At 36.1% G+C, this 24759-nt stretch overlaps 1 protein-coding gene across 1 annotated transcript in view; it reads right to left on the bottom strand.

Annotated features, from left to right (window-relative positions):
* Positions 1 to 126: 126 nt before the first annotated feature.
* Positions 127 to 24759, bottom strand: part of asic1a (acid-sensing (proton-gated) ion channel 1a) — a 34118-nt gene continuing 9485 nt past the window's right edge. Inside the window, exons 4-11 of the mRNA XM_051652800.1 lie at positions 12403 to 12550; positions 9239 to 9366; positions 9011 to 9161; positions 5825 to 5881; positions 5492 to 5645; positions 3814 to 3905; positions 3653 to 3732; positions 127 to 1817 (exon numbers count right to left, since the gene is read on the bottom strand). Coding sequence (XP_051508760.1) covers positions 1698 to 1817; positions 3653 to 3732; positions 3814 to 3905; positions 5492 to 5645; positions 5825 to 5881; positions 9011 to 9161; positions 9239 to 9366; positions 12403 to 12550 — 930 coding nt within the window. The 3' untranslated portion in view covers positions 127 to 1697. The remainder of the gene's footprint in view (positions 1818 to 3652; positions 3733 to 3813; positions 3906 to 5491; positions 5646 to 5824; positions 5882 to 9010; positions 9162 to 9238; positions 9367 to 12402; positions 12551 to 24759) is intronic.

Genomic DNA, 24759 nt, shown 5'->3' with positions numbered 1-24759 from the left:
ATGCCCTTCGAACAATATAATCCCCTGTTTGAAATACCAGAAGAGTTTTTAGGGGTGAAAGGTTGATCCCATGTCCCAAAGTCCCATGGCAGAAATTGTGCAGGCTCAGGGAAGGAATTCCTTTATTCAATTATATTTTATTTTTATTTATTTATTTTTTTGCAGGAAAAGGTTTGATCTTTACATAATTATACCATTACAACTGATGGATGCACAAAGGACAGTTAAGAGTAAGTAAGCATGTTTATACATATAAAAATAATATTTTATTACAGCCACATGATAAACATCAAAAGAATACAGAAATGTACCAATTGAACAATGTTATTAGTACATTTAATACTCTTGCTCTTTGACAAACATTTAACTTAAATATAGAATATTGGTTCTTAATGAAAACAAATCAGACAGTAGTCTGCTGTATATGAGATTAGTATAGTATAGTGTAGTGTATCTCATAAATTTAAATCAGAAATTGAAAAATTGCCATAAACACTACAGCAAAATTAAGAAAACTATACATTCTATCAGCTGGCATTCGACACATTTCATGTGCATCACAGACTTACAAAATACATAATTTCCCATTTTAAAACTACCAAACATCCTGTCACTATAACTTTTCCTCATCCATTCTAGTGATTATCACGTGTAATATATACATGCACAAAGACATTTACAAACAGACATACACATCCATGCATGCGCAAGTCAAGCTCACACACACACACACACACACACACACACACACACACACACACACACACACACACGTTGGTTTAGCTATCCTTATGAGGACCCTCCATAGACATAATGATTTTTATACTGTAGAAACTATAGATTATATCCCCTAAACCTAACCCTCACAGAAAACTTTTTGCATTTTTACATTTTCAAAAAAACATAATTTAATGTGCCATTTCCCTTGTGAGGACCACTGGCAGGTCCTCACAACGTAGGTGATCTCAGGTTTTACTATCCTTGTGGGGACCATAGTAAAACCTGTACACACAAACACACACACATACACACACAGAGCCAATAGAAACAATGACACACAACATTAACAGACACATCTACGGACATGCACAGGACACATACACGCACATGCATACGCCTGCAACAAACATGGCATTGCGTACAAAAGTCTTGCCGAGCTCACACGCACCCCCTGGGAATATCTGTGGGTGGTTGCTCTGAACTGACACTGGCCGATTATATTATGCTCATATCATAGATCCTGTAGCTCTAAGCACTTACAGGCCTTTGCAAAGTGCCGTTCCCTCTTAGACGTGGCCCGTGCAATTAATTTTCTGTCACAATGCATTTACAGCCATATCATAGCCATTAAAATGCACTGAATTAATAAAATATGACATACAGTAACCCCTCAAGCTGGCAGACACATTTCTATTGTAAAGGCCTGACACACAGAAGATTTAAACCATTTAATGAATATTTTATGTTACTTACATTCCTGCCTTAGCGATAACTGCATATACAGTTGTTTGGAAAACCACAAAACATTTCAAAAATTCTTACAGCCTAAAAGAGAGTATGACCAGAAGATGCAAGTACAGTCTGTAGAACAGACAAACTGTGCTGGTGTTGTGATGTCATAAAATATATGACCTGCTAAACGTAGAATGTAATCTGAAAATGAGTGGCAGGCGAATAGCTGGAATATTGCAGGAATGTTAATGAAATTTACTGACATGACATTTAACATCATCCAGGCTAAGTACAGTGCCATGATCGCTGTTGTTGTTGTTGTGATGTTTCTTGTCAGAACAGCGGCATAATCGGTATTTCATTACCTTGATTGATGAAAGAAAGAAAAAAGTGAAAGAGAAAGACAAAGAGAACTGGGTCGTTTTCTTTAAAGGGATAGTTCTAGAAATAGTCATGTACTCACCCCCTTGTCGCTACTGTTTGACTTTCTTTGTATCTTGGAACACTAACACGTTAAATTTTTTCGAGTCACAACTGATCATGATATACGCAAGAACCAATGGAGCTCAGCATCACTGAGCACGTTAACATGCACAGGAATGCGTTGATTACCATAAAAATCAGCTTATTAAAAAACGACAATGCAAGAAATTTGGCTTCATGATTGCTATAACAAAGCGGATAGCCACAGTCTACCGGCTGATTAATATTGTGGAGGATGAGAATTTAAGAGATTTAATGCCCATTGCAATGAAAATGCAACCGATCAGGAGACTAGTTCTTTTAGTTAATCAAACTCCCACTTAGACTTTGGGAAATATTTGATGTTACTTGAATTGGAGCTATTTTAGTACATTTCTATATTTATACTGTGGAAGGCTTTGTTTGGAATATGTTAATAAAGCATTATATTGGGGGCCTGGGTAGCTCAGTGGTAAAATACACTGGCTACCACCCCTGGAGTTCGCTAGTTTGCCAGTTCGAATCCCAGGGCGTGCTGAGTGACTCCAGCCAGGTCTCCTAAGCAACCAAATTGGCCCAGTTGCTAGGGAGGGTAGAGTCACATGGGGTAACCTCCTCGTGGTCGCTATAATGTGGTTCGTTCTCAGTGGGGCACGTGGTGAGTTGAGCATGGTTGCTGCGGTGGATGGCATGAAGCCTCCACACGTGTTATGTCTCCGTGGCAACGCACTCAACAAGCCACATGATAAGATGCACAGGTTGACGGTCTCAGACACGGAGGCAACTGGGATTTGTCCTCCACCACCTGGACTGAGGCAAATCACTACACGACCACAAGGTCTTAAAAAAAGCACATTGGGAATTGGGCATTCCAAATTGGGAGAAAAAGGGGAAAAATCAAAAAATGAATTAAATAAAGCATTATATTGATACATATTGTTTTGTTTTCTTTCATAAGAAGGAAATAAATGCATTTTGACAGGAAAATAAATATATTTAGAGTCAAACTTCAACACTTTCAAAATCTGTGATTAATCGTTATTTACTACAGAAAATTATGTGATTAATCGCAATTAATTTTTTTAATCGACTTTAAAAAACGATGTTTGCCAATCAGTTTTTGCTCAAACTGTTTATGAAACTTACCCCGAAAAAAGAACACTGTTTAAGCTGTATACATGACCTTACAGTACACATTGTCAACATAATTGTCAATAATCGGCATAGGCATAATCGCATAAGAACGTGAATGTAAATGTGCTCCTTGACGTCAAACCCATCGCTCTCACCCAAGTGTCTTAACACGGCATATTTGAATATATACGCAAACGTGAATGAGATTTCAGAGCTACAACAGAAAGGAAGATTTTCAGTAGATAACAGCTTAAATTTTGATCAATTCCTCGCACAAATCTATTGCATGGCTTCAGAAGACTTGGTATAAAGTGCATGAGCCACATGGACTACTTTTTTTTTTTTTTTTTGTCTGTTTTGGAGCTTGACAATCACTGGTCACTATATGCTTTTATTGTTTAAAAAAAGAGCAGCACTGAGATTAAACTTCTTTTGTGCTCCATGGAAGAAAGAAAGTCATACAGGTTTGGGACATTATAAGGTGAGTAAATTGTTTATTTTTGGAAGAACTACTCCTTTAGTAAACTATAAAAATTTCATCACTGAAATAAAACCAAGCTTTATGGCAGGACAGAAAACTGATACATTACTGTAAGGACCGTACCTCATAAAGGTAGTCAAAAAGCTCCAAAATCGTAAGAACACTAGCGCCAATGAAAAGCCCCATCTGTCCTCCAATATCACCTACAAACAAAGACTGAGCTGAAGCACTGTAGATGCAAAAAGATCAACAGTACATTATCAAGGAAGTAACATCTGACTTACCCAACAGACCAGCCACCTCATAAGCTTTTCTTTGCTCGATGGTTTCATAGTTTAAAGCTTCAAAGAACACGTCCAGCACCAAAACATTCTCACTGCAGAGCATACAACACAGTTCAACATGTCAAGTCACTTTCCAGTTTTTCCATGAGCACTTAACCAGACTACAACCATAAAAGCACTTTCTATTTGAAGAAAATCCTGAAAAAAAAAAACTATTTTTGTCTGCTAATTTGCATTTCTTCTGATGTAGCTTCTGTACTACTCTTTACTCTTGAATCTTGTTAGAATGCAGATATTATACAGATACAGAAACTGTTGGCTCTTGCAAACTGCTTGTGATGTTCCTAATTTTTATTTATAATATAACAGTGAATTGAACTGTTACTGAGAAACTAAGGTCACATCCACACTAATAGGTTTCCAGTTGATAACTCTGTTTTCCGTTTACTAATTTTGGCCTTTTTCCAAAGTACCTGGTGCTAAAGAGCATTTTCAAAAGTCGCAGTTTTCAGTGAAGGACAATGCTGTTCCTGTGGTTGAGAGCATTGTTAATCTCGTAAACGAAATTACTGATGAAAATGTTCATTGACGAAGGGTTTTTTGATTTTGTCAGCAATAACAAAGTCAAGACGAAAAAGACGCAACATGGCGATAATTAGTTTTTTGGGGGGGGGGAATTTCCCCCCGTTTTCACCCAATTTTGGAATGCCCAATTCCCAGTGCGCTTTTAAGTCCTCGTGGTCGCGCAATGATTCGCCTCAATCCGGGTGGCGGAGGATGAATCCCAGTTGCCTCCGCGTCTGAGACCATCAACCCGTGCATCTTATCATGTGGCTTGTTGAGCGCGTTGCCATGGAGACATAGCGCGTATGGAGGCTTCACGCCATCCACCACGGCATCCGCGCTCAACTCACCACGCGCCCCACCGAGAACGAACCACATTATAGCAACCACGAGGAGGTTACCCCATGTGACTCTACCCTCCCTAGCAACCGGGCCAATTTGGTTGCTTAGGAGACCTGGCTGGAGTCACTAACCTGGCGATAATTAAACTATTTTAATAATAACCCACTGTTGACGAAAATGGGACGAGAAAAAAACAATACTGAAAGATATTAACAGTTTGCAATCAGTGCACAAACAATGTGAGGAGCACAGGTTTTCACAACGAGGAGAGTTGTAGTAGCCTATTTTGTTGTCTTTTATGTTTGATACATGTTTAATGTTTATATATTCTTCTAAATTTTTGAATATTTGATTGAAGTTTGCTCTGTTAAAGTTTGACCTTTTAAAGTTTGACACACGATTTTGCCATTTTGCACATTATCATCAACTAAAAATATTTTCATAGTTTTATATTTTATATTGTCAGCTATTTTCATGGACTAAAATCATATATGCAATTTTAGTCAAAGTAAAACTGACTAAAATGAATAATTATGACATTACAAAATATTGATTACATTTAAAGGAAATTTTTGTCAAAAGACTGTGACTAAAACAAAAAACTATGTAAAAATTTAGTCTGGATGTAAAGGTGTAAACAAATATAGCAAATTCATGCGTTTTCAACCGAAAACGTATAAGTGTGGACGTGGCCTAGCTTCACCTCCCAGCTGTGACAGAAAACATGCACTGTGTCACTACGGCAACAAATAAATGTGTGTGCAACACTCACGCTATGTAGTTCTCCGATTTGCTGTACTTCTTTGCTAGGTATTTGACTGACGCTTTGCTGGGGATCTTGACGAAGGAGAGCTCTTTACTGTAGCGAGTGATGTTGCACGGAGTCTCGCATGAGCAGTAGTCATTGTCCACTTCAAAGAGGAAATCTGTGCAACCGTAACAACAAGATACACAAATCATTGCATTGCAGACATTAAAATGATGGTGAAACTGAAAGGCACATTAAAGCTGTGAGCGCAGAGCTTCATTGTAGAATTTAATGCAGTAAAGTAATGGGTAACATAACGTAAGAGTAACATAAAGCTTAATAATAAAAGTTTCATACCAAGCGCTGGATGTGCACATTCCTTATATAGCACAGGGGTGCAGTATGGTGCATCACCTGTGAGGACAGTAAATATCTTCAATACCGGAATAGTTCACCAAAATGTACAATTCTGTTGTCATTTACTCACTCTTTCTGAACATGTAGGACTTTCCATCTTCCGTGTAATACAAAATGAGATATTTAGTAGAATGCCCAGGCTAATCTTTTCCATAAAATGAAAAGGAAAAGGGAGCTCCGACAAGGACAAAAAAGCACCATAAAAATGGCCAATACAACACGTGCGCTGTAATTTAAACATGAAGGCAGGTTTGACATAAAAGATTTGTCCTGTATCGTATCACTGCAGATGACTTCACATGGACTACTTTTATAATACCTTTATGGTGCATTTTTTTTTTTTTTGGTCATTTTTAAAGCTTGACAGCCCCTGTTCTAATGAACTTTTATCGTACAAAAAAGATCAGCATACACATTCTTTTAAATATCTCCATTTGTACCCCACAGAAGAAAGAAAGTGATGCATGTTTGGTTGGAACAACATCATGGTGAGTAAATGATGACAGAATTTTCATTTTTGGCTGCTCTGTCCCTTTAAGAATAATAACTTGTAATTAACAAGTGCACAATGCCTTATAAGAAACAGAAGGTCATAGACAGTGGATGGAGCAATTTGAGGTTTCATTTCGCAACACAACAATATGTGTCAAATGAAACCTCAAATTGCTTCATCCATCCACTTTATCAAAATTGGCCTGACGGTTCCTTATGAACTGTAAAATTAGTATAACTAGCATTAGAGTATCTGTGGCATTAAATAAGCTACTTTAAGTGTTGTCATTGAAAAATTGCCTATGATTGCCAAGTGCATGTTAAGTGTTCTTTGTGAATTTATCAAACTAAGTACTGTTTGAAAAATGATGTGTGTAATTTTTCTGTTACAATACGTTTTCATATACCAGTTTAAAGGAATAGTTCACCAAAACTTTTATATTCTCTCATCATTTACTTATCCTCATGCCATCCTAGATGTGTATAACTTTTTTTCTTCTGCTGAACACAAACAAAGATTTTAGAAGAATATCTCAGCTCTGTAGGCCCGTACAATGCAAGTGAATGGTGACCAAAACTTTGAAGCTCCAAAATGACTCTTTAATCCAGGTCTTCCGAAGAGATGTAATCAGTTTTGGGTGAGAACAGACCAAAACTCCTTTTTCTCCATATATTTCACCATAGAGCTTTTGTACTCATGTACTCATGTACTCATGACATCTGCAGTCTCTAGGCACGATCATGATTTCAAGCTTTATCACACTTCCAAGTGCTTGAAGCATGCACAGAGCGCTAGATGGCATTAGGAAGTGTAATCGAACTTGAAATCATAATTGTGCCTACAGACTTTAGATGTCAAGATTTATAGTGAAAAAGGAGTTACATTTTGGTCTGTTCTCACCCCAAACCGATTAGATCACCGCATAAGACATGGATTAAACCACTGAAATTAAACCACTGATTTTATGCAGCCTTTATGCGCTTTTTGGAGCTTCAAATTTCTGGTCACCATTCACTTGCACTGAATGGACCAACACAGCAGGGATATTCTTCTAAAAATCTTTGTTTGTGTTCTGCAGAAGAAAGAAAGTAATTTACATCTGGGATGGCATGGGGGTGAGTAAATGATGAGAGATTTTTAATTTTTGGGTGAACTACTCCTACAGGTAGTAGTAGTGAACTACACTACCTGGCCAAAAAAAAAAAAAAAAAAAGAAAGGCGCCGTTTGGATTTAAATAAGCATATAATTAAGAGCCTATGATTTGATCATTAAAGCAGTGATTAATATGTTTCAGCTGGCAACAGTTCTTTTAACCCTAACTGATGCAGTGTGTAGCTTCTCACATCCATGTTGGAAGACGTATCCCGTGGTCGTGGAAAAGATGTTACTGTGTTTCAGTAGGGGCGAAGTATTGGCCTGCATCAAGCAAAGAAAACAACTAAGGAGATTGCTGAAATCACTGGAATTGGGTTAAGAACTGTCCAGCGCATTAATAAAACCTGGAAGGAAAGTGGTGAACCATAAGCTTCGTGGAAAAAATGTGGTCATGATCGGAGATCACTAAAACTCTTGGTGAAGTCACATCGTAAAAAATCGACAGCAGAACTCACAGAAATGTTTAATAGTGAAAGTAGGAGCATTTCCACATGCACAATGCGACAAGAACTTACAGTATTGGGACTAAACTACTGTGTCCACAAGAAAGCCACTTGTTAGTGATTGTAATCGGAAAAAAACGACTTAAATTTGCTAGGGAGCATAAAGATTGGACTGTGGAGCAATGGATAAGGGTCATATGGTCTGATGAGTCCAGATTTACCCTATTCCAAAGCGATGGGCGCGTCAGGGTAAGAAGGGAAGCGCATGAAGCGATGCACCCGTCATGCATAGTGCCCACTGTATGAGCCTCTGGAGGCAGTGTTATGATCTGGGGTTGCTTCAACTGGTCAGGTCTAGGCTCAGCAACATTATGCAGCAATAAAATGAAGTTAGCTGACTACCTGAATGTACTGAATGACCAGGTTATCCCATCAATGGATTTTTTCTTCCCTGACGGCACGGGCAAATTCCAGGATGACAATGCCAAGATTAATCGGGCTAAAATTGTGAAAGAGTGGTTCAGGGAGCATGAAGAATCATTTTCACACATGAATTGGCCACCACAGAGTCCTGACCTTAACCCCCATTGAAAGTCTTTGGGATGTGCTGGAGAAGACTTTACAGAGTGGTTCGACTCTCCCGTCATCAATACAAGATCTCGGCCAAAAATGTATGCAACTCTGGATGGAAATAAATGTTGTGACATTGCATAAGGTTGTCGAAACAATGCCATGATGAATGCGCGGTAATCAAAGCTAAAGGCGGTCCAATGAAATATTAGAGTATGCTACTTTATTTTGGCCAGGCAGTGTATGCAGAGATATAGTAACTATAAGTAACCCATTTGTAGATTGTCATCCCTTAAAAATTTAAACAGAGTGAAGCTCTGTGGTGCTTTCAAACATTGCTTTGTTAGTTTGATCAACCAATGGTGTGAGTTCGACCAATAGCATATGGAGGGAGCATTCAGGAAAGCTGTTTGAAAACAACCTTTATTTTTCCAATTTTTTCAGTTTGTGGTGCAGGAACTCACCAGGCATGTGCACCATACGACAGTTGCAGTTTTCCACCAGGTAACGCGTCTCGCAGTCTGTACGACAGGCACTGATGCTGTATGCTTTAAAGTAATCTGAGCTCGGTGAACTTGACTTGCAGCTCCCCCATGGAGCAGGAAGATATATCAGCTAAAAAAAATATCACCAGTGATGAAACAACAGTGAAAAAATTATCCAAGTGAATCACATATTAACACAACACCTACTCGCTGCTCTTGACAGGAAACAAACGTTTGGAATCCTGGTGCGACTCCGAAGCCTAGCTGATCTATAAACGGAGGCTCATCTTGACTGTGGATCTGAACTTTGATTCCTGCCTCAAATGACGACTCATCTGTAGGAGAGAGAGAGAGAGAGAGAGAGAGAGAGAGAGAGAGTGAAGATAGGGTTCTTACAGTGTGACAGATTTGGGGAGTAACTAACTAAAAGTAGATGCTACTAACTTAATGTAATCTTTTAGCTGTTTTCAAAACAGTATAGCTTTTTAAGTAACAAGGTACTTTTTCCAACAAGCAGTGTTATATGTCAAATTTCAGCACATTTTAAATGTGCGATTAATCACGATTAACTACAAAAAAAATTATGCGATTAATCGTGATTAAAAATTTTAATCGACTGACAGCACTAAAATATAGTTCATATATTATACATACTGTATAGTATATATACATATATATATATATATATATATATATATATATATATATATATATATATATATATATATATATATATAAAAGATACAATTGATATCCTAATTGTTTTTGTGCCATATACAGTAAATACTGTTATTTTTACTGATCTACAGAAAATAGTCTGGTGCAGTAGTTCTCTGTTTGTTTTTACGATTATATAATGATTTTTATTTTTGAAACTTTGAAAATTTCGTAAACTTTTATTTGAAAGTGTATTGGGCACAGTGCAATCTGCTTGACGAGGGCATTCGCTAAGACGAGCGGTAGACATCAATGTTACTGTTTGAACCAGGATTTCCAGTTTCGGTCGTGACGAGTGGCAGGTTCGGGTCTGCGACCTGGAGTTGTCTGAGACCTGACTGCTGGTTTTTCACTACTAGCCTGACCGGCTGTTTGTTTTTGCTCAGAATCTATGCAGTGTGTGGATGCTGTTTTTGGGGCGCAGCACAATGTGGCATGAACAATTACAACTGTCTAGATGAACGATAGACATTGACGTTGTTGTCTGAATCAGGATTTTTTAGCTTCGATCAGGGATGCGTGGCTGACTGGGCCGTGGCCTGCAGCTGTTTGGAACCTGACTTCAGGTTTTTCATTATTGGCCTGGCCGGCTGGATCAAGTTTAGTGGATTGCAGGCTGCAGACCTTGTGGTTTCTAAAAACAATGCAGCAAGGATGAGTTGTGCAAACAATTTTGTTAACTTTATTATTCGTCCTGTCCAACGATCAAACAAAATCCAATCCTGGTGTGTCGAACTCTGTTTCCCCATCATGATCTGTTTTCCCCCAGCAGATCTTTATGGGGGGAACAGTATCTGATGGTAACATTCTCCGCTGTCAGAATGTGTTGCCCCATGCACAAACCTAAGCCTAACCCTTCCCTACCCTACCCTACTGTACCCTACCTACCCTAACCCTAGCCTTACACTACCCTACCTACCCTAACCATAACCATAACCCCATACCCTATCGGGGCTAGGGGAAAACAGATTTTGACAGGGAACACAATTCGATACAACACCAGCAAGTATCCTTCTACATCTCCGGATAATTATATATCGGTAATTGTGCGTTGGAACAATCGGACATCAAACGGGATGTTCATTCATGTTTTCTTGATTGAGTTTGCATATGCTGAATTATGTGTTTGTGGACCTTCCGAAGTACATTATAATTAAGGCTGACAATGAATGTGTATTAGGATTCATCTGTTAAATCAGTAATGCGAAGAAGCATGATAATATTTCTGTTATTGATATCTGGGAACGTATCACCAAATCCCGGTCCCAATAACATTACCAATTCTTTCCCTACTCCTGCAGATTTTAAGTCTAGATCTGGTTTAGGTTTTATTAATCTCAAAGTATGAAGCTTGCTTCCTAAAATGGATATGGTGCATATATGGGCAAACAATTCTGATACAGATGTTTTGGTAATTTCTGAGTCTTGGCTTAATAATTCGGTTTTAGAGAAAGACATTTGACATATTATAATGTACAGTATTTAGAACTGACCGCCCAAAAAGAAGAGGTGGGATAGCAATTTATATAAAAAAAATAGATATGATGTTACTTTGCTGTTATCCAAATCGATCTCTAAACATCTTGCGCTTAATTTAGTTTTCTCAAAGAATTTAAAACTTACTATTGTAGGATGTTATAGACCTCCGTCACCAACTAACGATGCTTTTTCATCTTTAATGCGTCTTTTGTCATCACTAAACTTTAAGGAACTCGTTTTAATTGGTGATTTTAACTAGAACTGTCTGAATCCATTGTCTGTTGAAATTAATTATTCTGTGACGCCTTTAATATTTTGCAATTAGTAGATACACCTACCAGACTAATGAACAACCTCACCAAAATTTCAGATAAGGCTCAAATGCTTGATTGTTTTAATAAGCACTTTGTTGATACTGAATCTCTATTTCAGGCACTTAAAATCACTGATTTGAAATCAGATATTGACTACAGAGAGCGATGTCTAAAGAGTCTTAATTTTAGTTTTCGACAGCTTACCAGCCATGAGGTTCAAACAGCTCTCAAATTACTAGATACAAATAAGTCCGCTGGTCCAGATCAATTAGAACCTTTATTTTTTAAAAGATCCACTAACTCCATTAGCGTAGATCTTTAATCTTTCCTTATACTCAAATGAAATCCCAAAGATGTGGATGCCTTTGCTATTATTTGTTAAAAGGTGGTGATCCTACTAAATTGGATAACTTTAGACCAGTTTCTAAACTCTGCGTTCTTTCAAAGGTTTTAGAAACTCTTATCAGTGAACAATTGTCTTTGTATTTATCTGAAAATAATATTTTATCTGTTAACCAGTCAGACTTTAGGTAAAAACACAGTACCACTACAGCTGCTATGAAGGTCGTGAATGACATCATCGAGGCCCTTGATAAAGGACATAATTGTGCATCCCCTTTTATTGATTTATCTAAAGCCTTCGATACTGTAGATCATGATATATTGAAACTTAGACTTAAAAATATAGTGTAGTGTAGTTCGCTACTTTAAGTTAGTAGCTTAGAGTGTAGCAAATACGTTTTTTTTTTATCTTGACTGTAGTTTAAGTACTTTAAATTATGAGTAGCTTGTAGCTTGACACAAACAGCTTCCCCAATACTGCCGTGTGATAGCCTGATGTTTACTCATGTGTTCTCTCACCTGTCTCTCCCCACACAGGTAAATATTCATCCTGCTGAATGTCCATCATTATCTCCAGACCGTTCCCCATTCCTCCTTTAACACTGACCAGCGGCGGCCCGCTGTTACCAGAGTTAAAGGTGTAACACTTCCCGTAACGTGTGAATACCTGAAAACACAAACACACAAAAAAAACAAAACACAAGGTCTCACACATAGCCATACAGACACTGAGTGAGAGAAAACTAAAGTACGGTATAACCACTCCACCCAAAAAAACAAAAAAACAAAACAAAAGAAAAAATATATTTTGCTAATATTTATGCTAATTGTGCCAGGGTGATAGTTAATTAATAATTCCAAGTTATCTGTAAAATCTAAATGGAAAATGAGATCATGCATTACTATTACTGCCATGTCTTGTTAAGATAACTTTAATTTCAATATCACAAGAAAAATAAGTAAAATATAAAGATAATAATATAGACAAATAATAATGGGGAGTTTATTTTTGTGATTTCACTTGGTGCTGCTTTGACATAAAATCGTGCAGACTGACTGACTTATTGAAGTTTAAAAGCATATTTTAAGACATGTACCATGGTAATACCATGGTATTCTTTAAAGTACCTTGGAATACTGTCTAAATAATGTTTTAACAGACATAAATAACAGTTTTGCATGCATAAACCGCTGGATTTGTGAATCCATATACAGTACACTAACAAAAAGCAAAACATAATACTATAGTATGTTACCTTGGAATCCCATGTAAATACCAGAGTACATGAATATGGTAATCATTCAGTCCCATGGTACATATCAAAGTACCATGGTATCACCATTTGATACCATTGCTATACCACAAAACAATACTGTTTTGGAAGGGTCAACATAAATTAATTTGGACCATGTAAGTGAAATGATAAGAACTAAATAATTTGAAATTACAAGAAAAACATGTTGATTCTGTATTCCAACTGAAATGTATTAACCCTATAAAGCCGTTTGTAACAAATATGATACACAACATTTGATGGCCCCTGTTTCACTCTCTGTTCAAGCTGACGAGCCAAACAAACTATGTTATTTAAGTTTCACATGTTTATGGCACACTCTAGTGGTTATTTGTGAAAAAAGTGGTTTCAATGTTTATATCGATCTATTTAAAATGGCGGCGGACTTGCGTGAAAAGTGACTGTTGGGATAAATGACAGAGGATAATGGCCTTTAAAGCCTAATGTATCAATTATGATATATATATATCATAATTGATATTTTGAATATATATATATATATATATATATATATATATATCAAAAAAACAAAAAAAGAAGTTTGCACGTTTTTTATTTTATTTTATATATATATATATATATATATATATATATATATATATATATATATATATATATATATATATATATATATATATAAAATAAAAAAACGTGCAAACTTTTTATTTTTATTTTGTTTGTCTAATGCTACTAAAACTGTTTAATGTCAAATTAGAATTTTATGACAACACTTTCGTATGTCAGGCTTTACAGGGTTAAAATTAAGGAGACATAAACAATTATGGAGAGAATGAAAATAAGAGAGCAAGACAAGGAAAAAACTAAAAAGTTAATTTTAGACCTGCTGAGAGTTATTAAAAGGAGCTTGTTCCTATGGAAACAGAGCACCCACTGAGAGAAACAAGAAACACACACACACGGACACACAACCAGGGCTCAGTGCCGCTTCTGTGTTCTCTTTGTTAATTAAACATTTAAAGCATTTCGAAACATTCCCCTTTAAACACAGCTCCATCATCTGATCATGTGCTTGTGTGTAAATACCTGAGAGGTTTAGTATCTGTGTTCTGTTTCCTGTGATCCATCAGGCCTGAGTCAAAGTGACCTCCCCTGTTGTCCCTATCAGCATCCATTAGTGTTACTGTGAGCAGTACACAAACATTCTGCATCAATACTGCAAATCCTACCATAAAAACAACACTATGCTGTGTCCACTGAGCTTGTGACCATGCAGAAGTGTTTGTATTGACACTGACCGAGTAATATGGTGGATGCGTTCAAGTCATAAATACGATGTGATGTGCGTTCACGTGATTTTAGTCGGAAAGAACAAACCCGTTTTGTAATTTCTGCATTTCTGAATATTTCTTTCTCTCTTTTTAACTTACTAGCGAAGGCAGGAAGCGTTTTTTAGCACCAATGCAACAAAATGAAGTGCAAAGCCACACATTAGGTATGTAATTAATGCTTTATCTATATATTTTAGTATTCTAGTCCAAATGCTTGTTACTGCATAAACCAGCTAAATGAGTCTAATTTTCTGGCAAGTTTCATTGTTATTCTACGTTAACAGAACACAAATGCATACAAACTAAACTGTGCAGTCAAAACCCTCAAGTAAAACTTAATTATTACCAGTAACAATTTGCTTCTGCCATGATTCTTAAATCAACACGCCCCCAACTCGTAAAGTTGGGCTCATGGAAATTCCAGTGTTTTCCACTCTTGATTTTGATATTGTGGTGCCATTTGTGTGCTTAATTCGTAAATATAATAATAATGCAATGACTTGAATGCACTAAGATACACTGTAAAAATATTAAACTAAAAAACTTGCTACCTGTGTTAACATCTAAAGAAACCATTGTTAGGTGGGGTTGGGGGCGCTGGGGGAGTCCCCGACCCCCCATAAAAGTTAAGGGACCCCCATAAGACCAAACAAATTTAACTTGGGGGGTACCCTATTGTTTCATCGAAACTAGAATACTACAAACATTAAACTAGATTTTATTTTAATTATTGCGGTGACACAACGCAACATTATCCATTGCAACATTGTCCCAGTTTTCGCCAGAACATTCTATTTTAATCAGCAATGACATCAACACTTTACATTAAGGTTCCATTCGTTAACATTAGTTAATGCATTAATTATCATGAACTAACAATGAACAATATATTTTTTATAGAATTTATAAATCTTTGTTAATATTTGTCAATATATTAAAATTTTCTGTGAATTTGTGGTACTATACCGTATCGATTCTTGGGAAATCTTAATCTGTGCAAACTTCCATTGTAAGTGCCTCACTTAACCCTTTTCTACTGACATGGTTCGAGTGCGGGTTCCCAAAAGCTTGCTGGTCTCTACGCAGGAACCGATTATGTCAGGGGGTGGAGGGCGTGAAAATGTTTCCTCACCAGGTAAAGTTTTCCAAAACAACAACAGTAGCTACCATCTGCAGCAAGGAGTACTGTATTACTCTATAAAAACAATAGAAAATAAAAAATACAAAATACAAAAATGTCAGACATCAAAAGCTTTGGGGAAACATGCACAAAACGAGCACTCTAATGAGAAATCGTCTTCTATGGAGATCCGAGATAAACTAAAGAGGTCGCAAAGAAAAAAAATCTTCGAGGAGATACAGCAAGAAATGATGCATGCCGGTGTTTGGTGTCCAGCTGATCTCAGTAAGTTATTCAATTTGCCAACTTTGTTAGCTTCCCTTACACTCTTCTCATCTTATTGTTTTGTTCAGTAAGGGGATTTTTAACCAGCTACTCACTAAATTAGGAAGAGTGCGGCCATCTGTTAAGTAAACCAGTGGGATTCTCAATCAAAAGGTAAATATAATATGATATGCTATGGCAAAAATCCAAATATAACCATCTGCTACACCAATGTTAACAACAGTTCCTCTGTTACAGTTTATAGTACTTAGCAAGTTAAGCCCCAATTAAAAGTTCATATAAAATAACGTAATTTTGTTACCTGTCGTCTTGAGCGTAGATGTCATCTTTGGTAATCTTGTTGAGCAATGTATTAACGATGGATTGCATTTATCATTATGTTTAAATATGTCCTCAAAAACAGAAGTAAAAGTTGTACACAAACACTATGACACACTATGTTTGTTTATGTATGAGGTAGTTACATAAAACTACCACATAGCCACCTAACCTGTGACGTCACCGTTCGGATTTCAAGTCAGTGGAAAAGCGCAGCCGATTTACGATAGGCTCCAGATTGCCCCGGACGTGAACAAACCGAGAACCATCGCAATTTCGGTGGAAAAGGGCTAACTGTGACTTCAATTTGTGCTTTTTTTTTTTTTTTTTTTTTCAATAAAGAAAAGGAGTGTAGAGTCAAAATTATGGCACAAATGCTTTCGATTGAGCTTAAGTTATATTGAACCCAGAATATTCCTTTAACAGTGTTACAATGTTTCACAGTCCATCCAGTGATTCCCAACGACTGTTTTGGGATTTGGAACCCCCCTCAATGCAGAGGCCCTAGGCAATTGCCTTCTCTGCCTATGACTACATTGATACATTTCAATGTGTTCAAATATCAGTGACGTGTTGGTTCTACAAAGCAAATGCAATCCTTATTCGGCTCTAATTCAGCATTCATAACCTTTTATGCTCAAATGTTTAGCAACATCTCACAATGGTATAACTATCAACAATCTACAGACATGCATTTCCAGTTTAACTCAGTCTTGTTCAGGCATCAGATTTACTATTTCTAGCAACAAACCCTGTAGCATCTCACTCTCTCTGAAATCTGTCTAATCTGTCTAACTGACCAGCTGACCTGAATCATGACTATCCGTGGGCTGTGGGTCCCCATGAGGGCACGTCTGTCTGACAGAGCTGCCTGATTTAAGTTCCTGTTAGGTGAGAGAGGTTTGTGCAACAGGGGCTGTAAGAAATAATGATTACACCAATCCAACAGGAGTCAGAAAGAGATAGATGAAGGACTTTGTGATGCATGTCATAAATAAAATGCTGTATCTAATTAATAAAATTGGCAAGGATATTTTTAACCATAGAGATCAGAGCATGTTAGAACGTTTTGATGATTCACTATTGAAAACTAGATTTTTTTTTTTACATGAACGAGTGGTGCATGTCTATGCAAAATTCACCAACACAGTGCTAAGGTGTTGTGAGTGGTTTCCAGCGTGTTGCTATGCAGTTGCTAGGGTGTTCTGGCTGGTTGCTAGGTGGTTTCCTACTTACCCAAGTCAAAGAGCCCAACCCCTATACTCTATGATATTTTAGTCTCTAAATAAGGCTCAAGTCCCTCCAATAATTTAAGAAAATGGGATTTATTTAGCCTGTTTTATCACCCACCAGATCTTAACAACCTAAAACACCCTAGCAACTGCATAGCAACACCCTGGCAACCATCCACAACCCCCCAGCACTATGGTCATGACTTACACAGGCAAGCACCACTCACATTTTCTCCAGAAAAATGTAAAAATCTATTTTTAAAAATTGTAATTGTAATTTTAAATTCAGACTAACATGCCAAAATGTTTCCAAATATATCATTTTTGTGATGCTGTCACTTCCCGTATTACACTTACTTCTTTGGCATTAACAACATTATAATGAAGTCTGAAAAGCATTTTAATAGAGTAACTGTGTTAAAGATTCAGAGATTAGTCTTTTAGTATTTAATAGTCTGTGAGTGTTTTCTCATTGGTCCTCATTCCTCATGCAACACCCCCCCACCCCCCCAAATCATCCGGTGTCTCCTCAGGAACACTCCAGAGCCCAATTAGCTGTCATGATTAGCTGTAAACATCATTTAGGAGGGGTGGGAGTACAGACTGCATGCAAAGGCACTTTAATCACTGTCTAATTACCATGTGCGATTATTCATTGCACAATAATTCAGCGAGCAACTGAAGATCTGAAACATTGTCTTTAGTTATTAAAGAAGAAATCTCTGTACAGAAAAGTGAATTGTGTGTGTGTGTGTGTGTGTGTGTGTGTGTGTTTTATCTCTTCTTTCTTTCTCAATCTCTCTGTCTCTCTATTTTGGTACACTTGAACCTTGTGCTTTCAAAATAAAATTTCAATTAAATGGTAAAGTAGATAAAAGGCACTTTCCATGATTAGGGCCTGAAACTCATAAAAAAAAAAAAATATTTTTTTCTTTTTAACCAGTGGTCATTGAAAAGAGGTGCTTAGAACCTTAAAAAATTTTGATTATCAAACTAATTTTTATATGAGCTGTTTCACTTTCAGTTCATTTTATATGGTTTACAACCCCATTTTTGCAACCCTGTAACCCAAATTTGGGTGTCAAATGTCTAAATACAATTTAAAACCCTGATTTGTGTAATGTTTTGTTATTTTCTAGCATATATAAATAGTAATACTAGTAAAAGTAATCATATTTTTGCCTGTAATAAATGGACAAAATTGATAGATTAAAAAAAATTAATTATAAAAAACCGATGATAGAATTGCAAATTTAGCCTTAATAAAGATATATATCAGACTAGATAGTTCTGGGTTTGTAGTTATTAATAAACGTAGATTTCCCATAAAATTTAAGAAAAGTATTTGTTTGATAATTTTTTTATTTTATTTTTTATCTTACAAAATAACAGATAACAGGGTTGATTCGTTGACCTGAATGCAGTCAAAGCTAAAATTTGTATAAAAATTCTTGGATTTCACAATTTTAAGGAATGTAAAAAATTTTGTCATGGGGCAAAATCATGCAGTTAGACAAGCTATTTTTAAATCACCATTTTAAGGGGCGGGATGCAGATTTTGATGTGTTTAAAACGACCTACTTTTCATACCAGGTTAATTTTATGCTAGATAATACACTGTAAAAATGTTCTTAATTTTAACGGGAAGAAAAAAATGTAAAAGTGCTACAATAAAAATAAGTTAATTGGTTAACTGGTAGTTTTCTTAACGTTTACAGTGAAAAATTTTGCAAGAATGTTATTTTATATTATTTACAAAATGTACATTTACATTTAGTCATTGAGCAGATGCTTTTATTCAAATCGACTTACAAAGGAGGAACATAGCAAGCATTTTGTCATACAAAGTTCAACAACATCTAGTGTTGTACTGCCAAGCTCTCAAGGTGGCTGGAATCGTATAGATGCTAGCACAGAAGATGGAGTAAGAGAAGGATTTTATTTTTTGTGTGTGTGTACAGTAAGTGCAAGTTAAGTTCAATAGTATGTACAATTAGTGTGGATTGGTTAAGTGCTCACAGAACAGATTTGTTTTCAGCTGGTTCTTGAATGTTGAGATGGTATCAGCAGATCGTGTGAAGGCTGGAAGCTCATTCCACCCCCGCAATAGTTTGCGGCATTCCCCCGCAATAAGTTTTGTGTGCACTCGCAATATTTTTGCATTCTCTTGCAATTAATTTACCATGGTTTTACTACAGTAACCATATTTTAACCATGATATTCATAGCGAAACCTACAGAACCCCTTAGAGGACATTTTTTCTGAAATAGTTTTGCGTTTCCTTGCAATAGTTCTGCGTTCCCTCGCAATAGTTTTACCATGGTTTACCAGGGTTTTACTTAAGTAACCATACTTTAATATGATATTGGTAGTAAAACGATTGTGATAATACAGGAAAACAAAAACTATGGCAATAAAAATAAACATTTTGAGGTTATAATGATTTTACTATAGAAATATTGTAGACTGTTGTAACCACAGTTTTTGGTAGAAATCATGGTTTTACTATAGTAATATTGTAGTAACTATGAAAAGTAAGTTAAGTAACCATGTTTTTTTGGTGGAAATACACTACATCAATATAGTAACCATGGTTTTACAATAGATTAACCATGCTTAATCTTGTAGTTACAAATAACCACAAATTAATTATTTTTATTTACATATTTTTTGTTTACCTGTATTATCTCTATGGTTTTACTACAAATGTCAAGGTTAAAATATGGTTACTGTAGTAATACCATGGTAAATTTATTGCGAGAGAACATAAAACTATTGCGAGGGAACGCAAACTATTACTAGGGCAAGCAAAACTAACATTTATCTAAAAAAACATTTGCGCCATGTCCTCTAAGGGGCTCCGTACTGTACCATTTACTGTACCTTTTAGTTAACAGTGTATTTCTTAAGACAATACAAACAAAGTCACTGCGTGACCCTTCACATTTGATTGTATTTTGTTTAAATCTTTATGTTTCTTTCTATTTTGTATATCAGTTACATACATTAAGGTGTTTACTATTACTTTTTATGTCGTTTAGTGTATTTTAGTGTCACATGTGTTACCTGTTACTGTAATTTTTACAGTGAATTTCTGGCAACCATAGCTGCCAGTTTTATACCGTAAATTTAATAGGATTTGTGCCATTAATGCATTTTTTTTATTTTTATTACAAGGATACTAAAGCGTACACTATTCATAGAAAGTGCCAAATAAAAACAGCTTGGAGCGTATATAAATTGCAGTCATGCCAAATGACTTCAGTCATCAAGGCCAATGGAGCAAGCAAGCCTCCTTCTAGAACTAAACCCATCAAGCATTTAATTGTCACTATAGTGTCTTATAGAGTGCTGGGAACCATAAAACTCATAGAAGTCTGAAAAAAGAGAGCTGGCTGTGAACCTAAACGGAAGAGAGCCACAGAAGAGAGCCATTAAAAATTACGCAAAGTCTGGTGCACTTCTCTGAGCTATTTTTCTCCCAAAAGACTGAGTCAGTAAAGTCAGAAGATAAAGAATAGAATGTCCTAGACTCTCTCACGCCCCTCACACCAAACATCTAATATTTAACACTGACCTATTTTAAAGGCTGCCGGGTATTTCTGACCTGCTGTGGGAGTTTAAAATAGCCTAGTGCAAATGTGATTCGAAGCACTTTTTCAAAAATCATCGAGGAGAAGAAACCTGCTTTATCTGCCAGCAGTTTGGCTCTTTGGAGACTCTTTCCTCATCAGGGAACCACTAATGCTGTTATACAAGCATTTATATTTAGATAAAGAAAAATCCCTGTACAATATACTCATTTTGGCATTTGAGCAAGTAGAGCATTATTACCAGCAAACAATCACACAAATACACAAAGGACTTCAGATGTTTTAGACAGGCATGGGGGAATCAGATCCACATGTCGCCATGGAAACTCGGAGAGAAACACAGTTACATCATCAAAGCAACCTCTTCAGCATCATAATCTTTATAGTGTCACTGTGAACTCTTGCACCAGTGCTCATTTTCAGTAATGAGCTGCTACTCAGATCTGCACTAAGAGCTTATAGGGTTGAAACTTTAAGGCTGAGTCAGTGTCAGATTTCACATGGTACTTTTATATATACCATAGTAATGAACAGGGGTGTAAAAAGTACTCGAAAATTATACTTAAGTGAAAGTATGGATAATTTTACTCAATTAAATGGCCAAGTATCTAGCCAGAAACATACTTCAGTGAAAGTGAAAAAGTACCACATTAAATTGTACTTAAGTATTAAAAAGTAAAAGTAACTTAGCAAGAATGAAAACAGATTTGATGGCAGATTTTTGAAAATTTCCTTGGTGAGTGGAAGACAAAGGAGACATTTTACCATGTATGAATCCTTACTAACTCCACTTAAGGAAAATAATTCACTACATTAGGGCCTAGGGCTGGGTATTAATACAGATTTCCTGATTCGATTCCAATTCACAATCTCTCGATTTGATTCGATTTTGATTAAATATCGATTCATATGGGTATTTTTCAGTTACAATGTCCCTTTTGCTTACATATGAAATAAATTCTCTCTCAACTAATGCTGTGAATTATACAGGGGACCTTCTAACTAGGTGCATTACAAAAATATATATATTTTTATAATAATATTTCATGAGTTTTTCATCATTTGTCACATTTTAGCTTTTTAAAAATGAACAAATCAATGTATTTAATCAATAAATATGATACTATATTGCATATATTATATTTTGTTACGTTTATAGTTTAATTGCATAATTTGTACTATTCACAGGTATTTACATTGATTTGTTGAACTCGTGCAAAAACCGGTACTGTCTCTTTAAGGAAACCCGCATTTCTGTAAAGAGCGTCTGTAAATGAGCTAAAGTTAACAAGAGACACAAATGGCTTTATCTGTGCTATGTTATTGCAGTACATGTTTATTTTTTGTTGTTTTTGATCAACAACTGACTGCAAAGAACAGAAAGAGTATTAAAAGAGACATTATTTATGGACAAATGGGTATCTCGTCTTTGGACACACATACAACTTTTACGTACAACACACAGTGAAAATCTTGCTGCTGAATACTCCATCACTGTACTACACAATTAATTCACTGGTGAGTGAAATCTAAACATTTACCAGCCAGTTGCTCTTGCTCTGGTGACAGATTAGACCGTGCTAGCAGCTGAGTCATGTTCATCCATCTGCCAGTAATCGTTATAATTTGTCTCAGGCACAGGTCAAGGTGCTGTGCATTGTGGTGAGATGTGATGTGGCTTCTCAATGACCAATGACCATGTTGTGGCCAATTACATTTTATGTTAGAACAGAACTAATTGGCAGACTAAATAACATTTAACTTAATACTAACAAACCAATCAAAGTGCACTGATGCCCAGTTTAAGACGGAACAAAATGATCTGCAAAAATGGAACGAGTACTTTTCAAGTGTAAATAAAATTGTAATGAGTGAAAATTACTTTTTCCTTGAAAATGTAATTAAGTAAAAGTACAAGTATTCAGTTTAAATTGCACTCAAGTACAAATCCCCAAACATAATACTTAAGTATAGTAATGAAGTATAATTACTCAAGTGCTTTACTTTTACTAGGTACTTTTACTATAGTTACTCAACAATAAGGATTATAATAATAACACAAATAACAATAAATACCCAGATTTGTATGTATTAGTACAGATATTTTCTGTACTTAATTTTAACTTGTGTTCCTGTAGCTCAACTGGAGCATGGCGTTAGCCATGTCAAAAGTTCACTTCCCAGGGAAGATAATATGTACAGGAGACCGGGGATAGTTGTCACAAGGGGTATATTTCAGTTACAATATCATTTGGAGTCACAAGTCATTTTTTAATGTTGGTTTCATACACCTAGTTAAAAGAAAATCTCAGTTTTTTTGTGAATTCTGTCCTCCCAAGTACCTTTTCGTTATTATCATCATCTCTGTTTTGGATCTTAAGTAAACATGTGAACATAATCAAACCCCACTGGCATAATATTAAATAAAAATGTCGGGTCATGTTGTCACATTTTTATCGATGCAGCTTTTCACATGTGGTTTCCATATAATACATTTATACAATTTATTATTTGCAATATTTGTTGGCTATAGGTGTCATTTATGGGTGGGACCGGTGGGACATATATCCCTACCACTTTTTGCCTTGGCCAAATTTGTCCCTACCACTTTTTGAAATAGCTTTCGTCAGGTAAGTGTCTAATGCAGAAGAAACGCTGCCAGTTTTTGAGCAGGAGTTTCCATTTCGTTTGTGTATTATAAGTGGCAACCCCTCCCTCCCCCACCACCACAACTTTTTAAACAAAGTGACGCCCATGACTATAACAGTGGTTTGATATTTTTGTACATTACCTTTTCCATTTTTGTTGTTTCATGAATTGTTTTGTACATTATAAATCTTTCATTTTGCTGAAAAGCTAATAATAGGCTGTTTAATGCTGCCGTAGATTTAAAAGTAAGCATTGATTTTGTTTGTTGGGGGTTATGGTGGTGGGGTGTCATAGGAACGTGTCCCCCACAATGTTCACATGAAACCCATGCCACTGGTTTAATAGCAGGTTCCATTTTTACAACTTTCCCCTAATGCATGTACTCACTGTCATAGTACAATTATTAATTTGCAATTATATCTGTTATAAATTTACAATTATATAATTTAAAATAGTATCATTACAATTTTGCACCTCATTAGGCTCAGTTGTTGTCTACTTGCTCAACACCAACTCTACATGCGCACACAGTCTAAATTGAAGTATCGGTTCCGTCAACTGGCTTGAACTATTACACCAGCTAATGTGCTATCCTTATTGTCCAGCCCTGACTGTGTCCAAAATATTGTTAATGTTGTGAAACAACACATTACAATAAAGGTCAACTGATATGGGTTTACTAATAACCGATGCTGATATCCAGAGATCAGGGTGGCCGATAGACCGATATAATGCCAATATATCACAATTTAATATAATAGTAAATTACACATACATACAATGGCTAAAAAATGAATTTACTTTTATTTAGCATTATATTTACTCAAACTCTCACACAAAATGTTAACTTTGTAAAAAAAAAATCTACTGACCGCTTCCAGTTTACTCGGCCCGGATTGCCTGCTTGGAGTGTCATGAACTGACCGTCGTGCAACATTCGTGAGTCAAAAGGACACAGTTTTTATCCAAGATATTATAAAACGCACTTAAGAGGAATATATATAAGCGCTACAGGTACAAAACTACGTTTCATGAGGTTTGTGAATTACATCAGTTTAAAAAAGATATATGCATATTTGCAGATGATATATGACA

Source organism: Myxocyprinus asiaticus, chromosome 24 (genome assembly GCF_019703515.2).
Source record: "Myxocyprinus asiaticus isolate MX2 ecotype Aquarium Trade chromosome 24, UBuf_Myxa_2, whole genome shotgun sequence".
Lineage (NCBI taxonomy): Eukaryota > Metazoa > Chordata > Actinopteri > Cypriniformes > Catostomidae > Myxocyprinus > Myxocyprinus asiaticus.
Note: the sequence above shows the minus strand (reverse complement) of the source record. Positions and strands in the feature narration are given on the sequence as shown.